General features: G+C 53.4%; 8 protein-coding genes across 8 annotated transcripts; 5 read left to right on the forward strand and 3 right to left on the reverse strand.

Annotated features, from left to right (window-relative positions):
* Positions 1-73: 73 nt before the first annotated feature.
* On the reverse strand, positions 74-3,417 carry PMR1 (High affinity Ca2+/Mn2+ P-type ATPase-like protein; the record flags this gene model as incomplete). The annotated part of the gene is made up of 4 exons (XM_053187742.1): positions 74-612; positions 665-1,963; positions 2,021-3,194; positions 3,253-3,417. The coding sequence occupies 4 exons, from the start codon at positions 3,415-3,417 to the stop codon at positions 74-76; spliced, it is 3,177 nt and encodes a 1,058-aa protein (XP_053055246.1).
* Positions 3,418-5,196: 1,779 nt separating this feature from the next.
* MCD1 (sister chromatid cohesion protein 1) lies at positions 5,197-7,191 on the forward strand (the record flags this gene model as incomplete). The annotated part of the gene is made up of 2 exons (XM_053187741.1): positions 5,197-5,460; positions 5,515-7,191. The coding sequence occupies 2 exons, from the start codon at positions 5,197-5,199 to the stop codon at positions 7,189-7,191; spliced, it is 1,941 nt and encodes a 646-aa protein (XP_053055245.1).
* A 2,494-nt stretch (positions 7,192-9,685) lies between these two features.
* On the forward strand, positions 9,686-10,957 carry ERD1 (protein-ER retention protein; the record flags this gene model as incomplete). Its single annotated transcript, XM_053187740.1, has 2 exons — positions 9,686-9,776; positions 9,828-10,957. The coding sequence occupies 2 exons, from the start codon at positions 9,686-9,688 to the stop codon at positions 10,955-10,957; spliced, it is 1,221 nt and encodes a 406-aa protein (XP_053055244.1).
* A 621-nt stretch (positions 10,958-11,578) lies between these two features.
* Positions 11,579-12,585, reverse strand: N0V96_002224 (uncharacterized protein; the record flags this gene model as incomplete). The annotated part of the gene is made up of 3 exons (XM_065756468.1): positions 11,579-11,635; positions 11,767-12,205; positions 12,275-12,585. 3 exons carry the CDS (start codon positions 12,583-12,585, stop codon positions 11,579-11,581), a joined length of 807 nt encoding a protein of 268 aa, XP_065614837.1.
* Positions 12,586-16,876: 4,291 nt separating this feature from the next.
* On the forward strand, positions 16,877-17,512 carry N0V96_002225 (uncharacterized protein; the record flags this gene model as incomplete). The annotated part of the gene is made up of 1 exon (XM_053187738.1): positions 16,877-17,512. The coding sequence occupies one exon, from the start codon at positions 16,877-16,879 to the stop codon at positions 17,510-17,512; it is 636 nt and encodes a 211-aa protein (XP_053055242.1).
* A 1,539-nt stretch (positions 17,513-19,051) lies between these two features.
* Positions 19,052-20,986, forward strand: PCD1 (8-oxo-dGTP diphosphatase; the record flags this gene model as incomplete). The annotated part of the gene is made up of 3 exons (XM_053187737.2): positions 19,052-19,468; positions 19,940-20,156; positions 20,238-20,986. The coding sequence occupies 3 exons, from the start codon at positions 19,052-19,054 to the stop codon at positions 20,984-20,986; spliced, it is 1,383 nt and encodes a 460-aa protein (XP_053055241.2).
* A 472-nt stretch (positions 20,987-21,458) lies between these two features.
* On the reverse strand, positions 21,459-22,675 carry CTR2 (copper transpport protein; the record flags this gene model as incomplete). Its single annotated transcript, XM_053187736.2, has 4 exons — positions 21,459-21,576; positions 21,743-21,830; positions 22,167-22,350; positions 22,565-22,675. The coding sequence occupies 4 exons, from the start codon at positions 22,673-22,675 to the stop codon at positions 21,459-21,461; spliced, it is 501 nt and encodes a 166-aa protein (XP_053055240.1).
* A 1,908-nt stretch (positions 22,676-24,583) lies between these two features.
* Positions 24,584-25,288, forward strand: BNA1 (3-hydroxyanthranilic acid dioxygenase; the record flags this gene model as incomplete). The annotated part of the gene is made up of 3 exons (XM_053187735.2): positions 24,584-24,615; positions 24,720-24,795; positions 24,848-25,288. 3 exons carry the CDS (start codon positions 24,584-24,586, stop codon positions 25,286-25,288), a joined length of 549 nt encoding a protein of 182 aa, XP_053055239.2.
* Between the last annotated feature and the right edge of the window lie 80 nt (positions 25,289-25,368).

A 25,368-nucleotide genomic window follows, 5' to 3' on the forward strand; every position in this document is an offset into this window, starting at 1 on the left:
TTACATATATGCTAAGGCCGTTGACTGGTACGACCCCCGTACCTTCACATGAGTGATGCTTCCGCGTCTTGTTCTACACTGCCTGACTGTAACCGCCCCCCATGCGCCGTCTGGCATACTTCCAGTACTTTCTAAACTCATCCGCCCAAAACACCGTGCTGCAAAGCATTAAAAGCCCCAACAGATCGAACAAGCCCAAAGCCTCCGTCTGGAAAACCTCCTGAAGCCAAGGGAAGTAAATAACAAGCAACTGGCCCGCAATGCTGAGAGAGACCGCCCAGTTGAACAAGGTGTTCGAGAAGAGTCCAACCTCGCCTCGAAGGACCGACTTTGATTCGGATCGGCAGGCCATTGCGTTGAACATGTCGAATAACACAAAGCAAGTGAAGGTCATTGTTGTATCCCGGCGATTAACCTCGCCATCCGCAAGCATCTCGCGTCTATATACGAGCATCGTGCCCGCCATGATGATGAATGCCGAGGTCATGACCCTGTAAAGCAGAGCTTTCGTGAGGACTGCATCGTTCCGCTTCCGAGGAGGCCGATTCATTACATCGGCGTCAACGGATTCTACGCCAAGAGACTGAGCAGGTGGGCCATCCATGATGATGTCTGATAAATTGTTAGTCTGGGCAGAACCTTCTCTAGAGACGGGAAGACTTACTGATCCAGAGGATCTGCATAGCATTCAGCGGCGATTTGAATCCGAGAATTGTGCAGATAAGTACCAGAGACAAACCAGCTGCGCTTGTGCTCAGCTGGAATGTCAAAAAGTTCTGGATATTGTTAAAGATTCCCTTGCCCTCTTCGATTGCTCGAAGGATCGTTGAGAAATCATCATCAGTCAGGATCATATCGGCAGCCTCCTTGGCCACATCAGTCCCGTGTAAGCCCATCGAGATGCCGATATCCGCTCTTTTCAGTGCTGGTGCGTCGTTGACGCCGTCTCCGGTCATGGCGACAATGTCACCTCTGGCCTGGAAAGCCCGAATGATCTTTAGCTTATGGTCTGGATTCGTGCGAGCAAAGATGGTGGTATGCTGAATAGCGTGGGAGAGCTCCTCTTCTGACATGTTATCAACATCCTCTCCCCTTAGGACTGGTCGTACTGCGGCTTGGTTAGAGGCGTATTCGATGTGCTTCGCAATCGGCATGCCAAGCTGCCTGCCAATCGCCACGGCGGTCGTCTCGGCATCTCCTGTTATCATAACGACTCTGACACCCCCGCGCAGAAGTCTCCTAATTGACTTGCCAACACCAGGCCTCGGCGGATCGCTCATGCCGACTAGGCCAGCAAACGTTAAGCCCCTGTAGGTTTCGTCGACGGGTTGGGGGGTATTGGTACGACTAGTCGGTGCAAGTGCCGCTCTGCCCCTAGATCTAGAAACCGCGCCGCTGGCGAATGCAAGTACGCGGAGGCCCTTTGACGCCATCGTCTCGGCAGCTTGCAGGGCCTCTTCACGACGCGTAGAGTCAAGGACAATCTCTCGGCCGTCGCGAGTGAGATAGGTGTCACAAGCTTCGAGAATTCTGTCAATGGATCCTTTCATATAGGCGAACTCCTTATCGTTAGTTCCAATAGTAACACCCATCCATTTCCGCTCAGAGCTGAAGGGGGTCTCCGTCAGACGCGGGCCGATAGACTCGCGAACGTCATGTTCCTTGAATCTGTCAAGCAAATCGAGCATGGCAACGTCCGTAGGTTGGCCGCACCAGCGCGTGTAAGTCGAAGTGAAGTCAGCTCCTTGGGTTGACGATAACACAGCTCTTGCAGCTGCACCGTTTTCGGTATACTGCTGTGCTAAGCGGCCATTGTTCGCAATGTTACCAATCCTTAAAATACGTAGAGTAGCAGGATCAGGCTTGGTTTCCGTCGCCTCATCATCGGACTCGACATCAATGGCGTCGTTAGCACCAAAATACCACATTTTGGCGGTTGTCATGTGGTTCATGGTAAGAGTACCTGCGGCATGTCAGCAATCAGCTGGTTCAATCTCCATCTAGTCCTTTCACCACATACCTGTCTTGTCGGTACAAACGACATTTACTGAGCCCAAAGTCTCTACCTTGGGCATTCTGCGCACGATGGCGTTATGGCGAGCCATCCTATGAACGCCAAGAGCCAGGGTTACGGTTACGATAATTGGCAGACCTTCCGGGATAGCTGCAACAGCAAGAGAAATCGAAATAGTGAAGATTTCCAATAGCTTCTTTCCTTGAAGCCAGCCGACCAGCGAAATGAGCCCAATGACTACGAATGAGGCTTTGCTGAGTTGAGAGCCTAGGTCGTCCATGGAGAGTTGAAGAGGCGAACGAGGACTCTCTGTTCCAGATACGCTAGTCGCAATTGTTCCGAAGTTGGTTTGCCCACCCGTTGCAAAGACAATGCCTTGGCCGTGACCGGACCTCACCAGCGTGCCCATCCAGGCAATGTTATTCTCGCCACTCCCACCTGCATCACGGTTATCGGACAAGGCGGATGGGCTTGGAAGCTGAAGCGTGTCCGCGCCGTATGCAGGGGACAAGAGGCTTCGCGCCTTCGTCTCTGCGATGATCCGCACGGGCTCGTTTTCTCCTGTAAGATTTGACTCATCAATCGTGAGATCTGCTGCCTTGGTGACCCGAATATCCGCCGGAATACGATCGCCCGTGGTAAAGTAAACCAAATCTCCCGGCACAAGCTGCGAGGCCATGACCTTTGATGAGGTTGCTTCCAGCATTTCTTCCCCGGGCGTGGTCGATCCGACTGACTCTGTGCCGTCCATAGGCCCCTGTGGCGGCCAAGTCGGAGTTTTGGCGCTGCCGGGTGTCTTGCTGATGGCTGAGCGGACCAGGTGGGCGTGGGCCGGAACCAAATGACTGAGAGCCTCTATCGACTTCTCTGAGCGGTATTCTTGCACAAAACCGACCGAGACCACGATGGTCACGGCGACCGTGATGCTGACTGCATCATCCATGTTGCCCAAAAACAAGGATGCTCCGGCCGACACAAGCAACAACAAGATCAGCGGTTCCTGGAATTGTTTGATGAAACGAAGCCACAGCGGTTCTGGAGGTTCGTGAGGGATCTCGTTCGGACCGTAGTCGCTGAGTCGGGTCAAGGCTTCGTTTGGCGATAGACCGTGAGTGAGGGACGTTTGGAGGCGGCTGGCGGCTTCTGCGGAACTCATCGAGGAGAACTCGTCAGCGGTGCTCTATGCCGACATGAATTAGCTAGATATCGAGAATACGGAAGTTGAGGGGGCCCATTACTCTTGACTGCGCCGATGTGGTTCGAATGTGGCCTGGCCTGGATCGCGATGATTCCGTCTCCATAGGTTCCATGGTCAAACCGTTGATGCTCGGCATCTTGGCCGCCAGAGGCAACAAAGCTTCGCCATCGTCGGAGTCCTTCCTTTTATGCCACGGCCACTGCATGTCTGCGTATGACGAGGCAGAAATACCTTGGTCACGACCTTGGAATAGTTGCAGAACGCCCAGCGCCGATCATCTGTCAGTGTACGAGGCGAAAAGGAGGCATGCGCCCAAGCGAAAGGATATGTCGTCGGATGTCAGAGTACGTTCGATTTCGGAGGACGAAAGGTCCTTTGTCGCCAAGGTATCAATTGCGGGGAGCTAGGCCCGAAGACATAGTTTCGCGGAAGCTGGTGACTGGTGACTGGATGAAGGCAAACGGATGTCGTGGTAAAAGATGAGAAAACGTGTGCCTTCGGCTGGGATAGCAGATGCATGGCCAAATCTGGTACCAGGGACAGGGCGTGCGGCGTGCCAACGCGACGCTTAGTATGGCGGGTCCGTGGCTGTTGTACAGGGGGGCCTGGAACGAGGACTCGGGAGCAGTGTCGCCGCTCCGCACATCCCCTTGGACGGCTGCTTTGAGTGCCGTAAGCAATCCAGACATGGGCATGCACGATATCAGTTACATGTCTCATGGCTGCAACGTCAAGTTATCCCAGCCATAAGTATTCAAGTGAACGAGCGGTTCTAATTTGGCGACTAGGTGTCAATGCCAGTGTGCCTATCTTACTATTCTTGCCTTGCTCCATTCTATATGAGAGAGAAAACATGTGAGAACTTTCACCATCAAGGCCAACTGCACCAAGTGAGTTTCCGGAGTGCTCCTGTTGCATCACAAGGTGACACCAGCATTTCTCTCTAGAAAACATGATAACTTACTACTGCACGCCAGAAATGACCAGGGCCTCCAGGTCCCAAAGCATGGTGATCATGTTGGGGATTCCAATTGGCGACACAGGGCCTCCAATGATATCTCGAGGGCTCACACTACCCAATTTTGGTTTCATCTCATGTGTGTCTCCAAACGGACCTGTAGCAGCAGGAACTCCTCGCCTCGAGATTCCTCAGCTCAGCTTACAGTAGTAGCTGCAGCTCAGATGTTTCCCGCACATGAATGATGCGTTGTGGGTGAGATGAACGAGGCAAAAGGATATCCTATTAGGAACCCAACTCGAGCTGCATGCCCGTTCCGCGGTAGGTACCTAGACGCCTCGAGTGGTAATCACCATGCATGGTGCCTGCTTCGACTTACAGCTTCCTTGTTGGTAAAGCTGCGGTCCTCCTCGTACCTGAAAATGATTAGATAAGGCATGAGAAGTTGGCATCCCTGCCATGTACTCTTCACACAGCCACAGTACGCAAAGATACCTCTGACCCGCCGCTTCCGGGATGGTCGCCGGGTCAGCGAGTTGATGATCCAAGAGTGGAGCAACAGTCTCACGTGATGTGGCTGGTGCCACCAAATTCTGCGCGGACCAATCCCTGCCCAATCCCAGCCCCGTCAATTTGCGTCCACCGGCACGGCGTCGAGAGAGAGAAGACCACCACACCTTGACTCCCCCCCCCTCCTGCTCATTTCCTCCATCTCCTTCATCGCTGCACATCGCGCTCTTGCTACTATTGCTATCGCTGCAACTTACTTTTCAGCCTTTCGCGATCATCACGACTTGCTTCATGTCACCGCGCCTCGTACTCCGCGCGTGTTAGACTTCGCCCCGACCGCTATATCCCCAACGCGACCCGATTCCCCATAACAACGCGTTTTCGTGTTTACGAGAGCTTCCGCAACCACCCCTCCAACACCGGCGCGCGTCGCTGCCTATATACCTTAACGAGCAGTAGCTCTTGCTTCTTGCCTCTCACATCAAGCTCCTCACGTCACGAACCGTCGTCGCCACCATGTTCTATTCGGAGACGCTCCTCCAGAAGAGCGGGCCGTTGGCCCGCGTTTGGCTGTCGGCCAACATTGAGCGCAAGCTTTCAAAGACGCACATTTTGCAGTCCAACCTGCCGGACAGTGTAGAGGCTATCATTACGCCTGGCCAGGCTCCGATGGCCCTTCGTTTAAGTGGCCAGCTGCTGCTTGGTGTTGTCAGAATTTACAATCGCAAAGCCCGTTATCTGCTCGAGGACTGCAATGAGGCTTCAATGAAGATCAAGATGGTGCGCTCCTTGCCTCCCGCTTGGGCATTTGACGCGTTTTACTGACTTTTATAGGCCTTCCGCTCGAGTGACAATCACGATATGGCAGTCGCCAACCTCTACGTCAACAACCGCGAAGCGTTGCTGCTGCCTGACAAGATTACTCCACTAGACAACCTGGATCTTCCACCGCCTCCCGACGCCGCTTGGCTTTTGTCGCAAATGGACGATGTCACTGCTACGCCAGTGGGTCGCAAGGGACGTGTTAGCAACCGCGACATTAACCTTCAGGAGGATTTCAACAACAGCCAATTCCTCAACCAGGCGGACACCCTCGATGACGAATTGGAGCTTGCACCTATGGAAGATCTTGATCTTGAACTCGACTTTGGCATGGACATTGATGAGCGACCCACCCGCATGGACACGACTATCGAAATGGGAAGAGACGCGCCTCTGGCTCGCTCAGTCGAGGACGACATGTTCAGCGAGCTCGACATCATGCCGCGAGGCAAGGACCAGACCGAACGTGAGCCTTCACTGGGCTTGAACCTTGACTTTGGCGACGACACCGTCCGCATCGCCGACGAGGAGGGCGACATTCAAATGGGCGACGACGACTTCCAGTTTCCCATTGGCGATCAATCTGTTGTTCCCGGCCTTGCTGGCGGTCCTCTGGATATGCCCCGTGGTCGTATCTCCGAATCACCATTGTCAGAAATCGACCCGGAGTTCGCGAGAGAGGTTGAGGAGGAATATTCCCGTATCCAGCATACAGATCTCTACGAGCCAGATGAGGAAGAGGAGCACACAGTCATTCGTCATCCTCAACGGGCCAAGAAGAGGAAGGTTCTGTTGCCTGACGAGCAGACGATGCTTTCAAGCACTCACATCAAAGACCAACAAGCCAACCACGCCAACATCCTTAGAGCTCAATCGTTCTTGCCTAGAGATCCGTTCGTTTTGGCACTCATGGAGATGCAAAAGAGTGGTGGCTTCGTCTCCAACATCATGCTTGACGGTCGCAGTGCCAGTTGGGCACCTGAGCTGAGAGGAATGCTCTCGCTCGAGGCTGTCAGCCGATCAAACGAGCTGAAGAGGAAGCGGGACAGCGGAATCGCTGATGTGGAGAGTGACAACGGCGCCACATCCAAGTCGCCTCGCCTGAATGTTGAAGAGGACGACGCGTTTGCCGTCGAAGATGCCGGTCTGGGCAACCAAAGCATAGCAGCAGATGGCACTATTCTTGAGATTCCGGCTGACGAGGAGGGCATTGCTTTTGGAGGAGACGACGACAACACCGGCCGACCGGTTTCGCGCGAAGGAAGTGCCATGCCGGACTTTGACGAGACCACAGCTCCTGCCGTTCACCCTCAGGACAGTGGTCCGGTTTCCATGGGTACCAAGCACGCTGTACACGTACTCAGAGACATTTTTGGTCCCGATGCCGAGCACGACGCCGACAAGCGCAAAAAGACTGCTGTGGTATTCCAGGACCTCCTGCCCGAGGGGAGAACGACAAAGGCCGACGCCACCAAGATGTTTTTCGAATGTCTCGTCTTGGCCACGAAGGACGCGATCAAGGTCGAGCAGGGCGAGACCCTCGGTGCACCCATCAAAGTCCGCGCCAAGCGTGGCCTCTGGGGAGCCTGGGCCGAGCGCGAAGCAGGTGGCGAGATCGCTGAGGAAGAGGAGCTCAACCAGCCCGAGCCGGCCGCTGTTAGCGCCCCGGCTGTTGCGGTGGAGGCATAGACGATCGCTGCTTGCTTTGGCGAAGACCACTCGATTAATGCATAGCTTTTGGAGGCTTGGCATGTAAAGTAACCGTTCTTTCTCTCTCTGTTGGACTACGTTTTGGGGTCGGTCCTGGAAATGGCACTCTGCCAAGTGGCGTTTGGAGTAAATTGGGAGGCTGGAGAGATACCAGATGCTGTTGCGGCCTGGGAGGGTGGGAAAAGCATGATTTGGGAACCCGAGCCGCATCTTCGTCGTTTGGAGTGGCTTATTGCCGGTTTCTACCGGCTTTTTTTCCTGCTGGAGTGCTAGTATAGCTTGTTTTTGATTGAGGCCATGATGGGCCTGTAAGGATACCTCAGTACCTAGTTAGCTTTTCCCATTGTCAATGAAGCTAGACATTTCAATCACCTAGACATCTTAAGTGAGCGGTTGATATACTGCAATTTGAATGCTGTGTTTCTGTCCCGCGCCCTTTTACTTCTGAACCTATCTCATTGCAGACTACTCGTGTAAGCTGTGAAACAACTAAGTTTGCAGACTCTCCTCAGCAGCGAAGCCATCCACGTTGCGAACAAGTGCTCTCCAATTTTGCAAGATCGCAGACGAATTAATGACTGTGACCAGTGGCTCTTGGGCAATAGTTCTCCCCGTTACATCGATGGGAGGTTGAGATCACTCAACATTGATTTCTTCGTGAACACTTGTTCCTCCAAGCTAGCAATTGAAGACTTTCTGCAGTTTCGTGATTTTGCCGGGATTTGTCGCAAATAGACAGACGGAACTAGAATATTTAAAACCTCAAGAATTGAGCTCTTTGTGTAATTACTCTTAGTAGGAGACCACTTGTGAGCATGGTAACATCTATTCACGTTCCTCAAGTCTTCCATGACTCCACAAGCTAGGGTGTGTCTTGAATAATGTATCAGAAGATTGGAAGAGGGAAATGATGTGATTCGAGTAACAATAGCACGAGTGGATTAGCCATTGCATACCACTTTCTAGTGCATTCGCATCTGTATCACTGGCTCAATCAAAGCTTCAAGATCCTCTACATTGCCAATCACTACTGGATCATCTTTATCTGCTCCTAAGAAAATGATGATACGAACGTAGGATTCCATCAAGAAAGGTAGCAACAGAAACTTCAATCTACAGCTTTGACAAGCAAGCTTGCCTTACTTGAGAGGCTAAAGTTATGTATGTTATCCGCCGTACTACTGACCCTGGAGCGACCTGCTGGACTTGACCCGCGAGGAGGTCGAGGTCGAGGTCTTTCAGGTAGAAGTGCGAGAGGATATCAAGGACTGGACTATTGCCATTTGATAACCAGTGTAAGAAACCCAGCTCACCCACGATCCTCGTTAGTGTAACAGGTCTCACATATATTTCGAATATGTCCTAACAAGTTTGGAGCTAGGCACTATATCACCGGATGCAGGCCTAAGATGGAAGATACTGCGCCTTCAGAGGGAGCGCCCGTAAAGACTGTGACTTCTACGGAACCATAATTTCCTTTTCGTGATCTATTGTTACTACATAGCTCGTAGGACATGGATGTAGCCTATCATGCCTTCCCCATACACGCCCGCAACGACCTCAGAATCGAAGTGTCTTGCGCCCGTGTGTCATCGGAAGTTATAGCTTCCATGCATAGCGCCTCGAAAGTCATTTTGTCGTTTACATGGCTGCCCATTAATCATTAACGACTACATTTCCTCTGGCATCAAATGATCGCTGCCTCAGTATTCTTACTACAACGGACTAAATATTAGTCAAACAAGAAGTTTAAACCAATCTGAATTACATAGTGTAACTGTAATTATTACCAGAGGTATAACACCCGAACCTGGAAGAGAGCCCGTCAGGCCCGACATACAAGGTCCGACATTGGTGAGGAGCAACCCGATGTCCCTTCCACTTCAACGCTAAATCAAAGTGCACGTTCTACGACGGCCCCTTGAGCATGTCGCATTTGTTGGAGACATGAGCCATATTGCCTCCAGATCATCATCTTACATGCCAGTCAAGGATCCTTATTTGCCTCAGCTTCCACCATCAACTTTGCTTCTTGCACATATCTCCAGTGTAAGAATTTAAATTCCGATAACATCTTCAGAATGATCAGACGACACTCTTTTCGTGAGATTGTGATGTTGCGCAGAAGATGGAACGGCCGTGAATGTATCTCGAGGCAATTACCTAAAAATCACCCCAGACGTCATTGCAGCCCCGTCAGTGATACGTAAGGTCCCTTGAGGCACAGACCACCCACCCGATTGATAACGATAAGGCGTACAGGACAATTCACCTCCTGAAATGTACGGGACAAACTATCCTCTTTTCCAGCGCAACCTCGAGACTTTGCGATACACGTCTTGAGCGACTCAGATTTTAATTCTTTTGAATCTTCTTTGTATTCTCGTCATTCCTTTGCACTCGAATTTTGGCTCCATAGAGTCCGCCTTTCCTTTTCTTCACTCGATGCCTCTTTCCCCCTCTACCAATAGCCATGGACGGTGATCCCAAGGTTGAGTCGCAGCTCGACTCATTCAGCTTGACCTTTCCCCTACCTTATCGCATAGGGTTCATTATTGTTCTCGGTAGGTCGCGACTGCGTGCGGAATCGAATTGACGCGCTGACTATGGCATAGCCGTCTGGGGCTGGGGTGTCAACCTCCACTACCTACACAAAGTCAAGATCGATGTGCCCTCCCTGATTCGATATCCCTCGCGATCCTCTCCGACACAACCGGCGCATCACCTGTCGACTTACCGCCTTGCGACGGTACTTTCGACCGTCTTCCTGCTCTCGATTTCAACTTTCTGGATCTTCTCCCGTCGAACCCCCGCGCTCGTAATCGAATATGACTGGTTGCCGATGACCTACCTGGTCGCCCTTGCGGCCCTCTTCTTCGTCCCAGTCCGCAACTTTTCGCAGGGCGGGCGATCGCGATTTCTCGCTACGCTGCGACGCGTGAGCATTGGAGGCATAGCAGAAGCAAAGGATGGCAAATTTGGAGATATCCTGCTCGCTGATGTATTGACGAGCTACTCCAAGATCCTGGGAGATCTCTACGTGGTGCTTTGCATGTTCTTCACGCCGTCTGGGTCTTCAACTGCGCGACCGGACCGAAACTGCGGCGGAACAGTGATAGTGCCGCTCATTATGGCAGTGCCGTTCGCGATACGATTCAGGCAGTGCATTATCGAGTACTTTCGAGTCCGAAGAGCGCCTTACAAGGAGTCAGTCGGTTGGGGCGGACAGCATCTGGCCAACGCCACCAAATACGCCACGGCTTTCCCCGTTATCATCTTCAGCGCACTGCAGCGAAGTGTTCCGGCTGATCAGCCAGCGCCTGGGTTGAACAGAGCATGGCTGGTGGCAGTGCTGCTCAACTCCCTTTACTCGTGGTACTGGGATGTTGCCAAGGATTGGGACCTGACACTATTCTCGTCCGCGCGCGAGCGCAACAATCCGGAGCACCCGTTCGGGCTTCGCCGGCGGCTTGTTTTCCAGCAGCCTGTCATTTACTACGGCGTGATCGGGATGGACTTGATGCTCCGGTGTACCTGGTCGCTCAAGCTGAACGCACACTTGGACAAGTTTACCGACTTTGAAAGTTCCATCTTCTTGCTGCAGTCCCTTGAGGTATTCAGGCGATGGGTATGGATATTCTTCCGAATCGAGACGGAATGGCTGCGGAACAACACGTCGGGGCTTGCGGTGGACGATATCTTGCTTGGGGACTACCAAGGCAAGTATGACTCTGATGAAGACTAGGAGCTACGCCAGCTTCCTTGATGAGATAGACCTTGTAATGTACGTGTGTTACTATAGGTGCCTGGAGTTATTGGTTTAGACGGCAGCGGATCTGAACGAAGATCTCGAACTGGCCTTAGATTTCTGTATCAACGAATCCTTCTTCTATGTACTCTAATAAAACATGGGTATACTTCTGTGTCTCTCCCGGCGCGTGACCATTAAAGCATTCCAACTCACATCACAATGACCAAGAAAACCATGGTCGCTGCGCAGTGTTTGGCTCTTTGAGCTTATTGAGGCAGTACCCGTTATGGTTCCGCCTTACTTTGCCGTCGCACTCACATCGGCACCCAATTCCTCCATCAATTGGTATTGAGTATGACGACGCATTCCCAAGCACCTGAGACTCAGGCAATTGCCCGTCTGGTGCATTAGCCGGGCATTGAAATAGTTCGTCGTGCCTGTATCCGAAATCCTCAAAATGATGCACTTTGTCCGCGTCGAGGAGCATGCCGACAGCCAGTGAGTGTACAGCGGCGTCACCCCACTAAATGCAACACACAATCCTGGTTAGTGATCTGCTTCAGGCTGCCAAGGGTTTGAGCACTCAGGGGAGAACGCGGTTGGACAAGATGCGACTCAGCAAGTCTTGGAGGAAGGAGCATCGAAGCTGACGGTGGAGAAGGAAGGCAGAAGCTTGGCTTTCTTGTCATTCCAATTCTCCAACGACATCCTTCACCTTCTTCATCTCCAAGCCTTCTTCCCCAAGTCCCATTCTTTGCCCACCACGAAATACTGAATAAAAAGTCCATCAGGAGTCCACTTACCCTTTCGAAATAGAAACCTCCCGTATCGTCAAGCGCCTTGAAGAAAGCCTGGTACTGTTTTCCGCGGAAGAAGTCGAGATCTGCTATCTCGAAATTGCTCCAATAGTGGCAGCCGCTCCAGGCGTCGCCAGATTGATCGCGGTGTGGCAGCAGACTCATCAGCGGCCGCAGCGGATATGGAAGCCATGACGGCTCCATCATGGCCTTCCACAGAGCCGACGACGCCAGATTGAGCGCTTCTTTGAACTCAGCTGTCTGTCGAAAGAGTGACGGCACCGTGTCCCATTCTTCCCATAAGGAGATTGTGAAGCCGTACACCTTTTTTCGCCGAGCCATCTCCACAAACGGATCGTATGTAATCGAGCAGAGGAAATCGACGTCCGGTTCCAGTCTCCAGTACCATTTGTACTTTCGCAGAGCTTCGAGCTGGTAGAAACTCCTACAGGTCTTGAAGTCAGTACGCGCCACCCAAGAAGCTTAAGCTGGACGTTAGGGAACTGCCACTGACCCTGAATAGAAACGGCACATGTGGTGATAACCTTCCTGACCTGCATGCATGGTGCCCCGCGCCCCTTGCTCAACGATACTACTCTTCGCGGCTGTTTGGTTGATCCACGTGGGGTATGTCCAGTCTTCCTGCGGAATCACTTCAAATGTTGCCCCTCCGCTCGCCGTACTGTTCAACGCTTCGATGAAACGGTCGTCAAATGGCTCGTCGTTGAGGAAGACGATCGGGTAGTGGAACCACCGGTTGAAGTGCTTCTCAAGCGAGGCAACAGTATGGTTGGCTTCCTTGAGCTCCGAGTTCTTAGCCAACATCACCAAAACTCCATTCTCACGTTTCCCAGTCACATCTGGTTCGCGACAAGACGTGTAGAAGGGTTGATCTTGCTCGATGGTTGGCCGTGGCGCATTGAAGGTTCTGCAGTGAAGTACAGACTCCATCACACCCAGCGCGAGAAGCAGCCAAAGCCAGCTGGGAAGTCGGAAACGCGACGGCCTTCGCCGCGGGCTCACATATCGGCGGATCATCGCACTGGGGGGACGGCTACAAGAGCCTATTTTCACAAACACACCACGAGAAAGACAGACAAAACAAGAGGAATGCAGAGAGAAGGTTTTGCGATGCAGCTCAGTAGGTTTTACTCTGAACGAGTAGTTCGAGCAGATGGGCTGAAGGAATAAGACATATGACTACGCTATTGACGAAACCGCCGTGCAACACGAAGTGCCAGGCTACAATTTGCTACCTTCTACAGCATTGACCTCCAACAACACATACACGTGCTAATTATTCCTTGTTCGAGCTGGATCTAAAGAGGCCGACTGATAGAGCTGACGTACGCCAGAGACACGTAAAGTCAGGTCCTGGGCTCGATTTTGGGCCGGCGCCTTCTAGACTGCTGGTGCTGTCAAGGGAGAGCAGCTTGAGGGGGACAACCCCTTGACTAGCTCTGCGATGGTCTGCACGCCATCGAGACGCAAGATGGGACGGCATTGGCTCCCACTTACCGGGACGGGCCAGTGCTTGAGTTAGCTGCGGAATGCCAGCCCTTTGCACGAACCTGCATGAGGATCAAAAGCTTAGATTGTGGTCGAAAAAGGAGGTCGTGTCAGCAGCATTGTGTTGCGATCCTCCTGCGTTCCTTCTGAGCAGAGCGGGACGGCGGGCGGCTTGCAATGTCAGTCTAGGCACCAAAGTCCGACTTCCGACAATACACCATTTCTCGCTCCCTCTGAGCATACCGTACGGATGTGCTTTGGTTTAGGAAGAGCTTCTCGCCTAGGTCCCTCACAAAGCCCGTTCTGGGGGAATTCCGACCGACTAGCCGGGGCTGGACCGATGTGGGCTAAGCTTGAGCACCTCGAAAATGTCTCTCCAAGTTCGTCTTTGCACAGCTGAGAAGAGTTATGCTCATTTTCAACACTTCATTGATCAAGATCGATTCATAATTGGGAGATTTGGGGCACGGCCCACCGCTTGTCTTGCCATCTAGTGCGTCGTCGATGAAAGTTACCCGGCCGCGGCCCGTCACGAAGCTCGTCCAGTCAGGGAGAATTGATGCGCCACTGCTTCATGGCACCCGCCAAGTGATCTCGCCCTAAGTCTCAAGGACTCTTCGTGAAAACTTCACTCTCGGAGCGTGGGACGGCGCTTGCGTTGTTTCATCGCAGAATATGACTGGGAATACCTCGGTACGCCTTCACTCCAGTGAGATTTACCGACGGGCTGGTGACAGCCCGCAGCTGAGTTTACTCATGTAACGAAGAGCCTCGAGGCACGACATCAGACAGTCGTGTATTTAACTTCGGAAATGGAATACACTCATTAAGAAGCTGCCAAACATAGGAAGACTCTATCTCTCTCCGGACTACGGGGTCATGACCGGCACCAGAAATGGATTCCAAAGACAACGTCACACAGGGCAGCAGCGGCCCGCCCATAGTCTGCTGAACGAGGGGTTCGCAATACTTCGTTCCGTTTGCGGTTCAATGACGCGGAAACACTTGCCAAATCAGAAATTTTGTCAGGCGATGTGCAATCTCTTGTGCCGGATGCATTCAAAATCTAGCCCTTCCAACGGTTCTTCCAAGTTCCAACGGCCGAGCTCTGGGTGTCTTCCGATACCTAACATAGGCCAGCATGGACAGAGGAGGGTTCAGTCAGGCTCACGGTGCAGGCTGGGAGACGATAACTCAATCCCCATGTCTCAGAAGGCCAGCGGAAGATCTCCAAGATCGCCTTCGTCCCGGGAAAAGCGGCTCGTCGCTAACGAAGCCCCACGGGGTTATCTTGGCAGACTCATCTTCACTTGGCTGCAAAGTTCGGCGAGGTCGGCGGGGGAGGCCGAGATTCCTCTACCCAAGTCGCCGATTGAGATCATCTAGCTCGTGCCATGGTGTCGGGTCAGAGGTTTGAAAAAGGCCTGCGAGCGCAACTTGCCTAGTTACCAACTTCGTCAACGCACATTTGGAAACTCGATTTTACGGCACAATATTACTGCAGATTTCCTGGTGAACAAGATGAGAGCGCTCGACTTTCTGCTGCGAGGCATGCCACTCACGGCCATGAGATTTACCTCCACTCCAGGCAGTACGACTTGCCGGTATCTAATGTTGAGACGCTCCTTCAGAGTGAAGAGTAGCGTGTTTGTCGCCCAGCACGCGGCGCAACAGTTTTCTTGGCTTCTTTGTCCGTATTCATGGCTCGCGGTTATTATGACTGAGTGTCTTTTGACGGTTGATGAAGCTAGTACTACCCGAGCCTTGGAATATCAGCCAAGATCAATGGCGGGATCCTCCAATAACACGTCAACCTTGCTCACCGAGAACCCTTGTTCTGCGCCTGTCAAAGCCGATTAGACTCATGATCCTACCGTCCCGCGTCAACTAATATGGGGCAAGTGGTTCATCGAGTGGGAAGCCAGGGGTGGCACAGGGAGCAGGATAATCACTGCGTCAGCCCTGTGATCCAACAACTTGCAAGGACATGACGGGGGGGAGGGGGGTTCTTGATGAAAACCGGCATCCTTTACACTTGAGGCAGCACGAACAAACAAGCAAACTGATTTTAGCAGGCAACGGCATGGGTGTGGCCACCAATTGTGTTCATTGGATGGCGTAAAGGTGGCTCAATATGGTTGGCAAATAACGTCCAGCATGGCAATATCCGATTTGGATGGCGGGCGCCTGTGGGCTTTGTCTGCTTCGAATATAGATACAGTGATCCAGGCCCCTCGAGAACAAACTCATTTGCAATTCTGGTTCCCGCCCAGATCATTTCATGAGGAAGCGTACATTTCTAAAGACTGCGGAATTTTGAACTGGAACTGAAGCGGCCTTACCTGACGGAGGCTGATAGATACCGCTTGGCCTGCACTTTGCATAGAGGTCTTCTTTGTCGACAGAGTCATTCCGTCGAAGCTAGCCATTCCCGATTCAGTCAACAAGTCCGACAAAGAACTTCGAGTTCACTTCTAGAAAATCGTCTCGCCGCATCCGATCAAAGTGTCTCGGTCATCAGCTTTGTCATTTGAACCGGTGGCTACCAGTGGCATGGGACATATTGCGCCAGAATCCCGGATTTCGTCCTAGGCGACACTTTCCTGCTTCGTTTTTCCTCTTACCACACCACATCGACGAAACCCGCCGTATCTTCGAGATGTCCACTATCATGGAGCCTCGAATCATTCCCAGCCAGCTTCCGCCTGGTCTGGAAATTGCTATACCGCCGGGAGGCGAGCTGCCCCCTCAGCAGCCCAGAGGCACTTACGACAAGAAGCCTCTCCCGCCGCTGCCTCCGCTTCGCCCAGGATTTTATCGCCAAGTTTCGGCCTTTTCTGTCATGTCGGCCATGTCAGTTACTTCAGCTATATCTATTGAAACAAAATCGACTACAAGAAATTCCTCGAGGTCGCGAAGTCGTGCCAGGACGACGCCATCACCGTCCCCTTCGAGATTAGAACCTACTGAGGGATCCGAGACAATCGAGAGACTGGAGAACGAGATCAGCACAATCTTGATTCAGCATAGCCCGACTCCCTTGTCGCCTGTATCACCACGATCAGAACATAGGAGTTGCTCGCCTCAGAGTCGTCGACCCGAACCAGAAATCAGAAAATTGGCTGTCCGGCGTCTGTCTACACCAATCACAAGTCCTTGTACTCTTCATCGATCATCGGCCAAGATCAAACAAATAACTGGGCTGGATGTTGACTTTAATGGCTTCACTCCAACGCCCACCCGGCCACCTCGTTCACCGTTGGTCTCGGAAACGCTGATGCCAGCCACACCCGACAAGTCTAGCAGTGTCCACAGCACAGAGAAGCCTAGTTCGGAGAAACCGGCATCGACTTCGGAACCAGCCCGGACTTTAAGCTTGATCGACGACTACGATGACGATTCGGAACCTGATAGTAGTGAATGGGACTTTAGTCCCAGCTCACGGAGGAACCACCCGTCGTGGATACCTGCATCTCCGGTACCGCCTCGGGTAGAGATATTGGATTTTGACGAAGCGAGCCCGCGGCGTCGGGACTCTGAGATTGGATGCTTGAGATCGCCTGGTATGCACCACTTCGAGACGCTGCCCGCACGACGAAATAACCATATGGAAGTCAGTTACGTGGGGGCCAAGGACCTCTACCATGCGACGGCGACATCGATTGCGAACTCGGCGAAGAAAACTGCGGGATCTTCACGAGATAGCATGGAGTCAGGGCGGAGCTCTATCCGGCCGCCAAAGAACAGGCTGAGCTTCGCGGCCAAAGTGCTTCAGTCGGGCAGGAAGCGGCCACCTACGGGCATCAACACGACCCCTCAGTCACCATCATCGCTGGGCCCTGGGATGGGCTCTACCGTGGGAAAACAGTCTTTGAGGTCGCTTCATCCGGATATGCACGCACACTCGATGGATGACGACCGTCTCCGGGTCAAGTACTCGGACGCTCTTTCTCGCGTATTCCGATGGAGCGGCGAGCACAGGAGGGTGGTTTCGGAGGGAACAGCAGCCACCGACCTGCCGCCGTCGTCAGAAGCCCGCAGCACCACAGCGACTCCGGTGCCCGATTCTCCTACACACCCTGGGCCCGGCCTGAAGCGGATGAGTAGCCGGCGCTCAATGCAGGGCCTGGCGGCTCAGTTCAAGAGGACAGCGAACTCGATGGTGCTGACCAAGGATGAACGGCGGAGAGAGAATTTACGGCAGAGCATCCGGGTGATACCGGAGGGTAGCACACTCGAGTAGTGCAAGCCGGGCACTATGGGACGGCGCCGGCGTGTCGTTTCGGGGCGCGGATTGCCCGCGATGCTTAGCGTGCTGGGTAAGGTGCCTTGGGATGCGAACCATCTGGTCCGCGTCAAGGAGGGAACAGCTGGCTTGGGCCAGAAGACTTGGGATGGTGTCATGTCTCGGCGTTTGTGTGTTTAGCGTTGTTTATCTGTCATGGAAAGGGGGGTGTCTGGACTGTTCACTGGTCTGCCTGCCTGTCCGTTGTCCTTTCTAAAAAGCGAAGAAGCGTTTGTCGTTGTTTGGGCAGTATGCGTGTTACTTTTCTGCCAATCCATGAACCTGGAAAAAGTCCAGATGATTGCCTACCTTAGATAGACGTTCTACCAAGAATATTCTATAGGGAATGAAAGAAGATAATCTCTACTTTCTACTATATGCAGACGAATCCGGTCGATGCAAGGCCAAAGTCTGAATGCGCCCAAAGCCGTGTGACGTGAACAGCCCCCACACCTCTAATAAAGTAATCGATAAGTAATAGCGGGAAAGGGTCCCGCATTCCCATGTAAGACGTCAACCCGGGCCAATGACAAGTTTTGGTCCATGGCAAGCTCCGCGGGACCTCCGTGTTCGCCGGGCCGCGGGCTGCCGAGCTTCAGGTGAGAGACCCGCCGAGACGTACCTGGGAGTCATAAGGTACCCGGTGACATTTGGTTGTAACTTGCTGTCCTGCGCATCTCATGAATGGACACAAGGTGTCTTAGCTTGCCGATCCAATGAGAGTTGACCATATGTAAACCTCCAGGGCAGAAGTGATATCCCATAATGAGATCTCGAAAGCATGTTTGGTTTGACTGTTGTTCCCATTTGCTGTTGACTCATTCCTTGCATGTCGGACACTTCCATACCTACTGCTCCGGCTACTTGGCTCTTCGGGATATCTTAACTAACCCCACCCCCGCAATTCGGCTCGGCGCTTTTTCCAACAACTTCCCCAAGACACACGTTCGCACGAGGTGACTGTTCTGGGCCCTCGGTTTCCTCCTCCTTTCTCCAACTCCAACTCCAACCACACTACCTACTCCGTACATAGTCTGAAAGACCTTAAGGTACCTCAAGGTAGGTTGCCTTGGATAAGCACACAGCAACTCCGTCATCCACCCTCCTCCAACCACATCTCACGTCCGTGACCTTCTAGGCAAGAACACGCGCAGCCGCCCCCCTCCTCCTCTTCCTCCTCTACCGCCACCCTTGACTCCCCCGCGCACGACCGCCGAACGCTTGAACGCCGCATTCTTCCTGGACCTCGCTTCCTCGTGTCGGTCATCCTTCGTCCGGACCTCTAACCGGAGCTCCCGTCCACACTCAATCTCACGCACACGCTTACATACTCCTCACAACATCCCGTTCCTTTTACCTTACCTTCCCCCCCTTCCATCCTCATCCCATTCGATCTATAGGCGCGCAGATAGAGTTGCGAACTTGCACCTCTTTCTCCCCTCTCCATCCTCTCCTCTTCCCTCCCCACCCTCCCCGTCGGATAGATAAGACCGAGACATGAGCCAAGCGGCCGCGACGGACCCCTCGCCGGCCCCAACCTCACCTCCGTCCTTCTCCGAAGACGCTGCAGCAAGCACGGGAACCAACACCAGTAACACTGCTTCTACTACTACTGCAACAACCAGCACCACCGCGACGGCGTCGCCAGCCCTGCAGCATCAGCAGCAGCTAGACGAGGCCACGCCACCGACGGATCAGGAGGTTCACGAGATCACCACCACGCTCGCCGCAGCCGCAGCCGCCAAGGATCCGGCCGCCACCACTACTGCTGCTACTAGCCAGACGAACGACAACAACGACACCAACGACAACTGTAACCCCAACCCAGAGGGTATCCTCATCCTCGACGACGACGAAGAGGTTACGAGCTACTGGGATGCTGGAGCCATGGCTCCCCTCAACTCAGTATCTGCGGTTAGTTGATTTCTCGAATCTCTTTGCTCCGTCTGTCTCCCCATGAACCCCCCCTCTAGATGTCCATGTAGATTGTTGTTGGGGTAGATGCGACCTAGATGCAGCGTTGCAGTCATGCCCGATCTCGCTCTTTCTCATGTGTTCCTCAGCCTATCACCATTCATGTATTATGCTTCCCCAAAGTGAAGCTGTATCCTCACACCCTGTTACCCCCCTCCCGTTCCATGTTGCTTCCCATCATCATCATGTCGCCGCATATCAAGCGCTGTATCACCCCATGAACTCATGACTTGATGTTCTTTTGGCCCTTCCTCTCCTTTCTCTCGCGTCCTCTCCCACCCGCCACCGTCTCTTGCACATCGTCGCTGTTCTGTCTTTCCTTTCCTTTTGTTTTGTCTTATCGTTTCAGTACATAAAACACCACTACCAGCTATGTATCTCTGCGCAAATAGGATGCTAATGCGCTCCAAGGCGGCCATCGCCCGCCTGAGACGATATGTACCGCCCGCATTCCCGCTCTGGGACAGGCTCCCCGTAAGCCGCCGAGCGGCCGTTTTGATTCTACTCTACGCCGACCGCAGAGGCGACTTGCGCGTCGTCATCACGATGCGCGCGGCCAGCCTGCGGAGTTTCTCCGGGCACGCCGCATTCCCGGGAGGCAAGGCGGATACGCTGCAAGAAACACCGTGTAAGTCACGATCCCAACGGGGCCCACCCCCACGCCATTAAGAAAGGTATTTGTGAACTATATAGTTGACCACCGTAACAGACGAAATCGCAAGAAGAGAAGCGTGGGAGGAGATCGGCCTGCCCATGGACGACGCCCGCATCCCGAAACCCTTCAAGATCGAACCCCTCTGCTACCTCCCCTACAACCTCGCTCGCACGGAACTCGTCGTCCGCCCCTGCGTCGCCTTCCTCCACGCCGACGAGGACCCGGACGAAGACGACCCGAGCCCGCTCGTCGAGGAGCGCATGATCCCGCGCCTGGACGCCAAAGAAGTCGCCGCCGTCTTCTCCGCGCCCTTTCAGAACTTCCTCCGCTCCAAGGATGCCGACCTCCCGTCCTCGTCCTCAAAGGTACTCCCGCCGGGCCACTGGTACGACGGCAGCTGGATCCAGTGGAAAGAACATCCCTGGCGCGTACACAACTTTTACGTCCCCGTCGACGACCAGCGCGTCACGACGCCGGGGAACGCGATGGAGGTGGATCACCCGCAGAGTAACCTCGCCGAGAAGCTCGAGGAGGAGAAGGATAAAGAGGGCGGCGGGCGGTTCAAGGTGTGGGGACTGACGGCGCATATGCTCGTCGACTGCGCGCGCATCGCGTACGGCAAGGATCCCGAGTTTGAGTGCAATGAGCACTTTGGCGACGAGGAGATTATTCTGCAGGCGGAGAAAGAAGGGAGTTTGGTGGAGAAGAAGAGGAAGAGGGATGAGACGACGACGACGAGTACGAGTACGAGTTCAACTGCGAAGGATGAGAGGGGAGAGAAGGCGGAGCCTGCAAAGATGTGAGGCATGTAGGCCATTGAGATTTGATTACTCATGACTACTGGGTTATTTGGGGAGGGGAGCGAAAGAGTCAGGATCTGAGGGCGTTTATACGCATCGCCCGCCCTCAAGATGTAGAAATCACACATATAGAGAGCCTGCCGCTGTAGCTAGAGCAGCCGCAGCCGCCACGATGAATGAATATTTGCTTTCGCATATTGTTTATTTCGAGTCCTGACCCCCCCCCTTATTCCAAGGGGGGGGTTCTCTTTCTCTTGCCAGACTCATCCGTCGCCGCCTGTCTTCGGCCTGTGGTGAGTCAGAAGGTAATGCTACCAAATATCAAAATCGACAAACGCCCGTGTGGTTAGATACGCCCCTCCCACCATTGATGTCCAAAAAGAAAAACGAAGCTATTGTGCAAGGGAAAATGCAAAAGCATGTCTATAGTTATTGTTAGGCCACCTGAGACCTTTGTGCGAATGAGGGGAGCCCATTAATGGCATGCATTGTCCTTGGTCGAGGAGGTTGAGCTTCCGAACGCGGCGTATCCCACGAATGCGCCGATGGCGACGGCAACCATGACCCAGCCGTTGTATGTCATGAAAACGAGCCTATTTCTCGTCAGTCGCTTCTTCCCTACATCATGCAGAATATCCTTTCCCTCTCTAACATGCGCATCTTGCGAACTCGCTTCTTTCTCTTCACAGAGAGCAAAAGCCAGCTGAATTCGAGAGGGCACGCACGACTGGGAAGGGGGGGAAAAGAATCAAAACTCACATGAGCATAAAAGCGTAAAAATTCTGGGCGGCGTAGAGGGCGGCCTTGACGAGGTGTGCGCTCCTGCTGGCCTCTGCCTGTTCGCGTCCTGTCCATAGGAAGGGGGTTGTCTCAGTAACGGTTCCAGCGACGCCTCGAAAGACACAAGACTTCTTAGCTCATTTGTGTTCGGTATCACGTTTGATGCAAAGGGGAGTGAGGGGATGTATGCGCTCACCCGAGGTCCACCTCTACGTCGTTCGGGAAGAGGGGCGCTTGGTTGGGGAGCGCAACTTTCAAGGTAGTGTGTATGTGGCAGTTGGGAGGTATGGGGTGTATAGGATCATGGACGAAAGCCAGGTGTTTGGTATAGAGAGAAATTTGGTGTGATGTAGATATATGTATGTGTGTTGGCGGTAGCCGGGAGAAAAGAGAGAGTGCTTACTCGGGAGCGAGTCGACGCGCTTGTTCACGGAGTTCTCGTAACGGCGGGATGCGGCGCGGAGGGCTTCGTAGCCTGCGGCGAGTGCGACGACGAGGAGGAGCGAGATGACGAGGCCGCTGGTGGAGCGGACGTGCCATTGACGGAAGACGATGCAGAGGTTCTTAGTGTCCCAGGTGAAGAGCATCTGATAATGGGAAGTGCGGGTTAGCTTTGAGCTGTGATTTGATCTTGACATTGAGCTCCGGGAGGAGTGAATTGCCGAGGAGAGGAGCTCTACGGCCGGGTCGTGGAGAGCTGAGGGAACGCCGCGAGGGGATTTCGCGATAGTTCGAGGGGGATGAGGTAGAGGGAGCACATGGCGTGCGCAGGTTTGGCAGGCTCTGTGTGAAGAAACGTACGTTCATGCTGCACCGGTCGCCCATGCCGCCTCCCATTCCGTGGCCTCCCATGTCGCCGTGATCCATGGCGGAGTGGTCCATCTTTGAGTGATCCATGTGCGCGTGGTCCATGTTGTAGTTTGCTCGTTGTGGTTTTCGAGGGATCTTTTGGGTCGTCGAAAGTTCGAGATGGGATTTTCTAGCACGTAGGTTGGGATATTGCGTGCTTCGTTCGGTACGGTTTCAAGATGGGTGATTTGTTGTTGAAAAGGAGAGGTTGCGTCTGCCCAGTGCGTGGTCGGTCAGTCGGTCAGTTACCTCAGTGAGATATGCGGGACCGGGGGGTCAGGTCGGTTCCAGAATGGATAACGGTCAGGTTACGGGTTTCGCGGGGGTGGTACCGTAGCGGTAGGGGTTCCAGTGCGTTTGGCGATCTTTGGTACGAAGCGGGAGCTAACAAACGATTCGGTTGATGATTGCCGGGGAAGGGAAAACGGTAAAAATAAAATTGCTGAAGGATGGCAAAAGATATTATCGTTTATTGCAATGGCAAAGTACCTTAATGTTTTACCGGAGAATATGTACAAGCTATCCTGCAAGTTCACGACTAAGGCTGAAGAAAGGGTGGCGGCCCGTGGCTTGGGGGGATGAGATGGAAACTCGCTCAAATGTGCGCAGGTTCCCAGCCTCTGAGACGGGGTGTTCCCTTCTTGCGCTGCTGCCTCTCTACCAACCTACCTACCTACCAGCCAACACTTTACCTTCCAGAACCCATAGCACGCTTGCCGCTGCTGTGTCGGTGTAGGGAAGAGGTCGGTAGCTGGCTGTCTGTGTACGGATACAACAAAGACACCCGACCGTAGCGAAAATAAACCAAACGGGGGAAGCACGCCTGGCGTGCTGGCGCTAAGGTGAGATAGCTTGTCCTCGTGAGACTCGAGAGGGACTGTTAAGAGAGACTTGAAGAGGCGGGATGCTGGCTGGGTAAGGCCTGTAAGAGACCGTCGCGGCGGCTAAGGCGTTGACTCGTCCGAAATGTCTTTTTTCTTCTTCTTGCCATCCTGCACACGCCCGGACCTCTACCGCGCAGAATGCTGACTTGGGAAGGCAGAGCATGCAGCCTGGTAGTATGGTGATGCACTGATGCTGCGAGACGCATTGTACTGTAAGATCGACAACCCGTGAGGCGGGTAAGTGGGCGCTGGACGAGACGGGTAGGGCGGGGCGGATGGTCCCCTCCCTCCCCCGATTGCACTCTCAGACGTGCCAGGCGTCACATGGGACTGGCCAGGTGGCTTACCAGTGACATTCTGATGTTCTCTCTCGTTGGAAATCGCACCTGGGTTACACAATGGAGTCCTAGAAGCCTGGGACATGTTGGTAATATGGCGGGGTTGTTTCTAGTGAGAGGGGTCGCAGGCCATTGTCGCCGCTCGCTCTCGGTTGCTCGGAGTCTTCATTCTATGACCTACCTTAGGTACTGATACTATTACCAACTGCCCTATCTACGGCTAAGTCTACCGGTGAACCAGCATCTCAAAGCTTGCAAAGGACTAACTACATGGAGTGATTCCGAACGTCAACGTTGGAGTTTGTCAGCGATGAAGATGACTGGATATTCATTTCAGACCTCTCTGTAACTGTATGGAGGCTTCTTTCAGTACTTTCTTAGATTGTCGGTTTTGACATTACCCGCCACTGTGAGCGGCCCGTAACTCTCTCCAGTGGCTCCGCCGATGTGCCGACGGGCCCGTCCGGAACGAGAGCTCTGGCGGCTGATAAATGCAGCCTCATCAATGAGTTGTAATAGTCATCCAAAGCCTAAATATCTCATTCGCCACGGAGGAGAAGGAGGGGAGGAGGATCCAACTTATCTACGCCATCTCATAGCCTTACCACTCGATTCCAACTTCATCTTCAGCTTCAACATTAGCAACAACTCACAATAATTGAATCATTGACGACGGAGTTTTACAAAGAAGAGTTTTCATTAAAACACGAAACAAGCTCAAGTGACTCACGACACGACAAGCAACCATCATGCTTGGACCCCCTGTCAACCTGCCCAAGTGGTGAGTTCCCGACCTAACCTATGCCACCTAGCCTTGTTTAGCATGCGATTATGAGGCTATTCGCAATGGAGCTCATTTGATATTAACGTCTCTCACGCAACTAGGCTAGAGGAAAACTCCCACCTTCTCAAGCCCCCCATCAACAACTACTGCGTCTACAATGAGGACTTCACCGTCATGGTAAGCACCCCCACAAACTCAGCTCATCCCCGAGTCTGACGTCGTGCCTTAGATCGTCGGCGGCCCAAACGCCCGAACAGATTACCACATCAACCAAACACCCGAATGGTTCTACCAGTACAAGGGCGCCATGATGCTCAAGGTAGTCGACGAGGGCGTCTTCAAGGACGTCATCATCCGCGAGGGCGACATGTTTTTGCTGCCCGGCAACACCCCGCACAACCCCGTCCGCTTCGCCGACACGGTCGGCGTCGTGCTCGAGCAGCGACGGCCCGAAGGGTCGCTCGACCGCATGCGCTGGTACTGCGAGACCGAGTCCTGCCGCGACGTCGTCCACGAAGCGGCCTTCCACTGCACCGATCTTGGGACGCAGATCAAGGCTGCTGTTGAGGCGTTCAAGGCCGACGAAGGGGCGAGGACGTGTAAGAAATGTGGTGTTGTTGCTGAGGCGGCGCCGAAGCCTGGGTCGATTAAGGATCCTAACTTGGAGTGAAGTGGCCTGCGATACCTTTCGATGAATGAAAGAGAGTCAGTGAGAAAGAGAGGGGGGGGGGGCATTTTGTTTCTGAGGCA

Source organism: Colletotrichum fioriniae (assembly GCF_027942845.1).
Source record: "Colletotrichum fioriniae strain IMI 355084 chromosome Unknown scaffold_2, whole genome shotgun sequence".
Lineage (NCBI taxonomy): Eukaryota > Fungi > Ascomycota > Sordariomycetes > Glomerellales > Glomerellaceae > Colletotrichum > Colletotrichum fioriniae.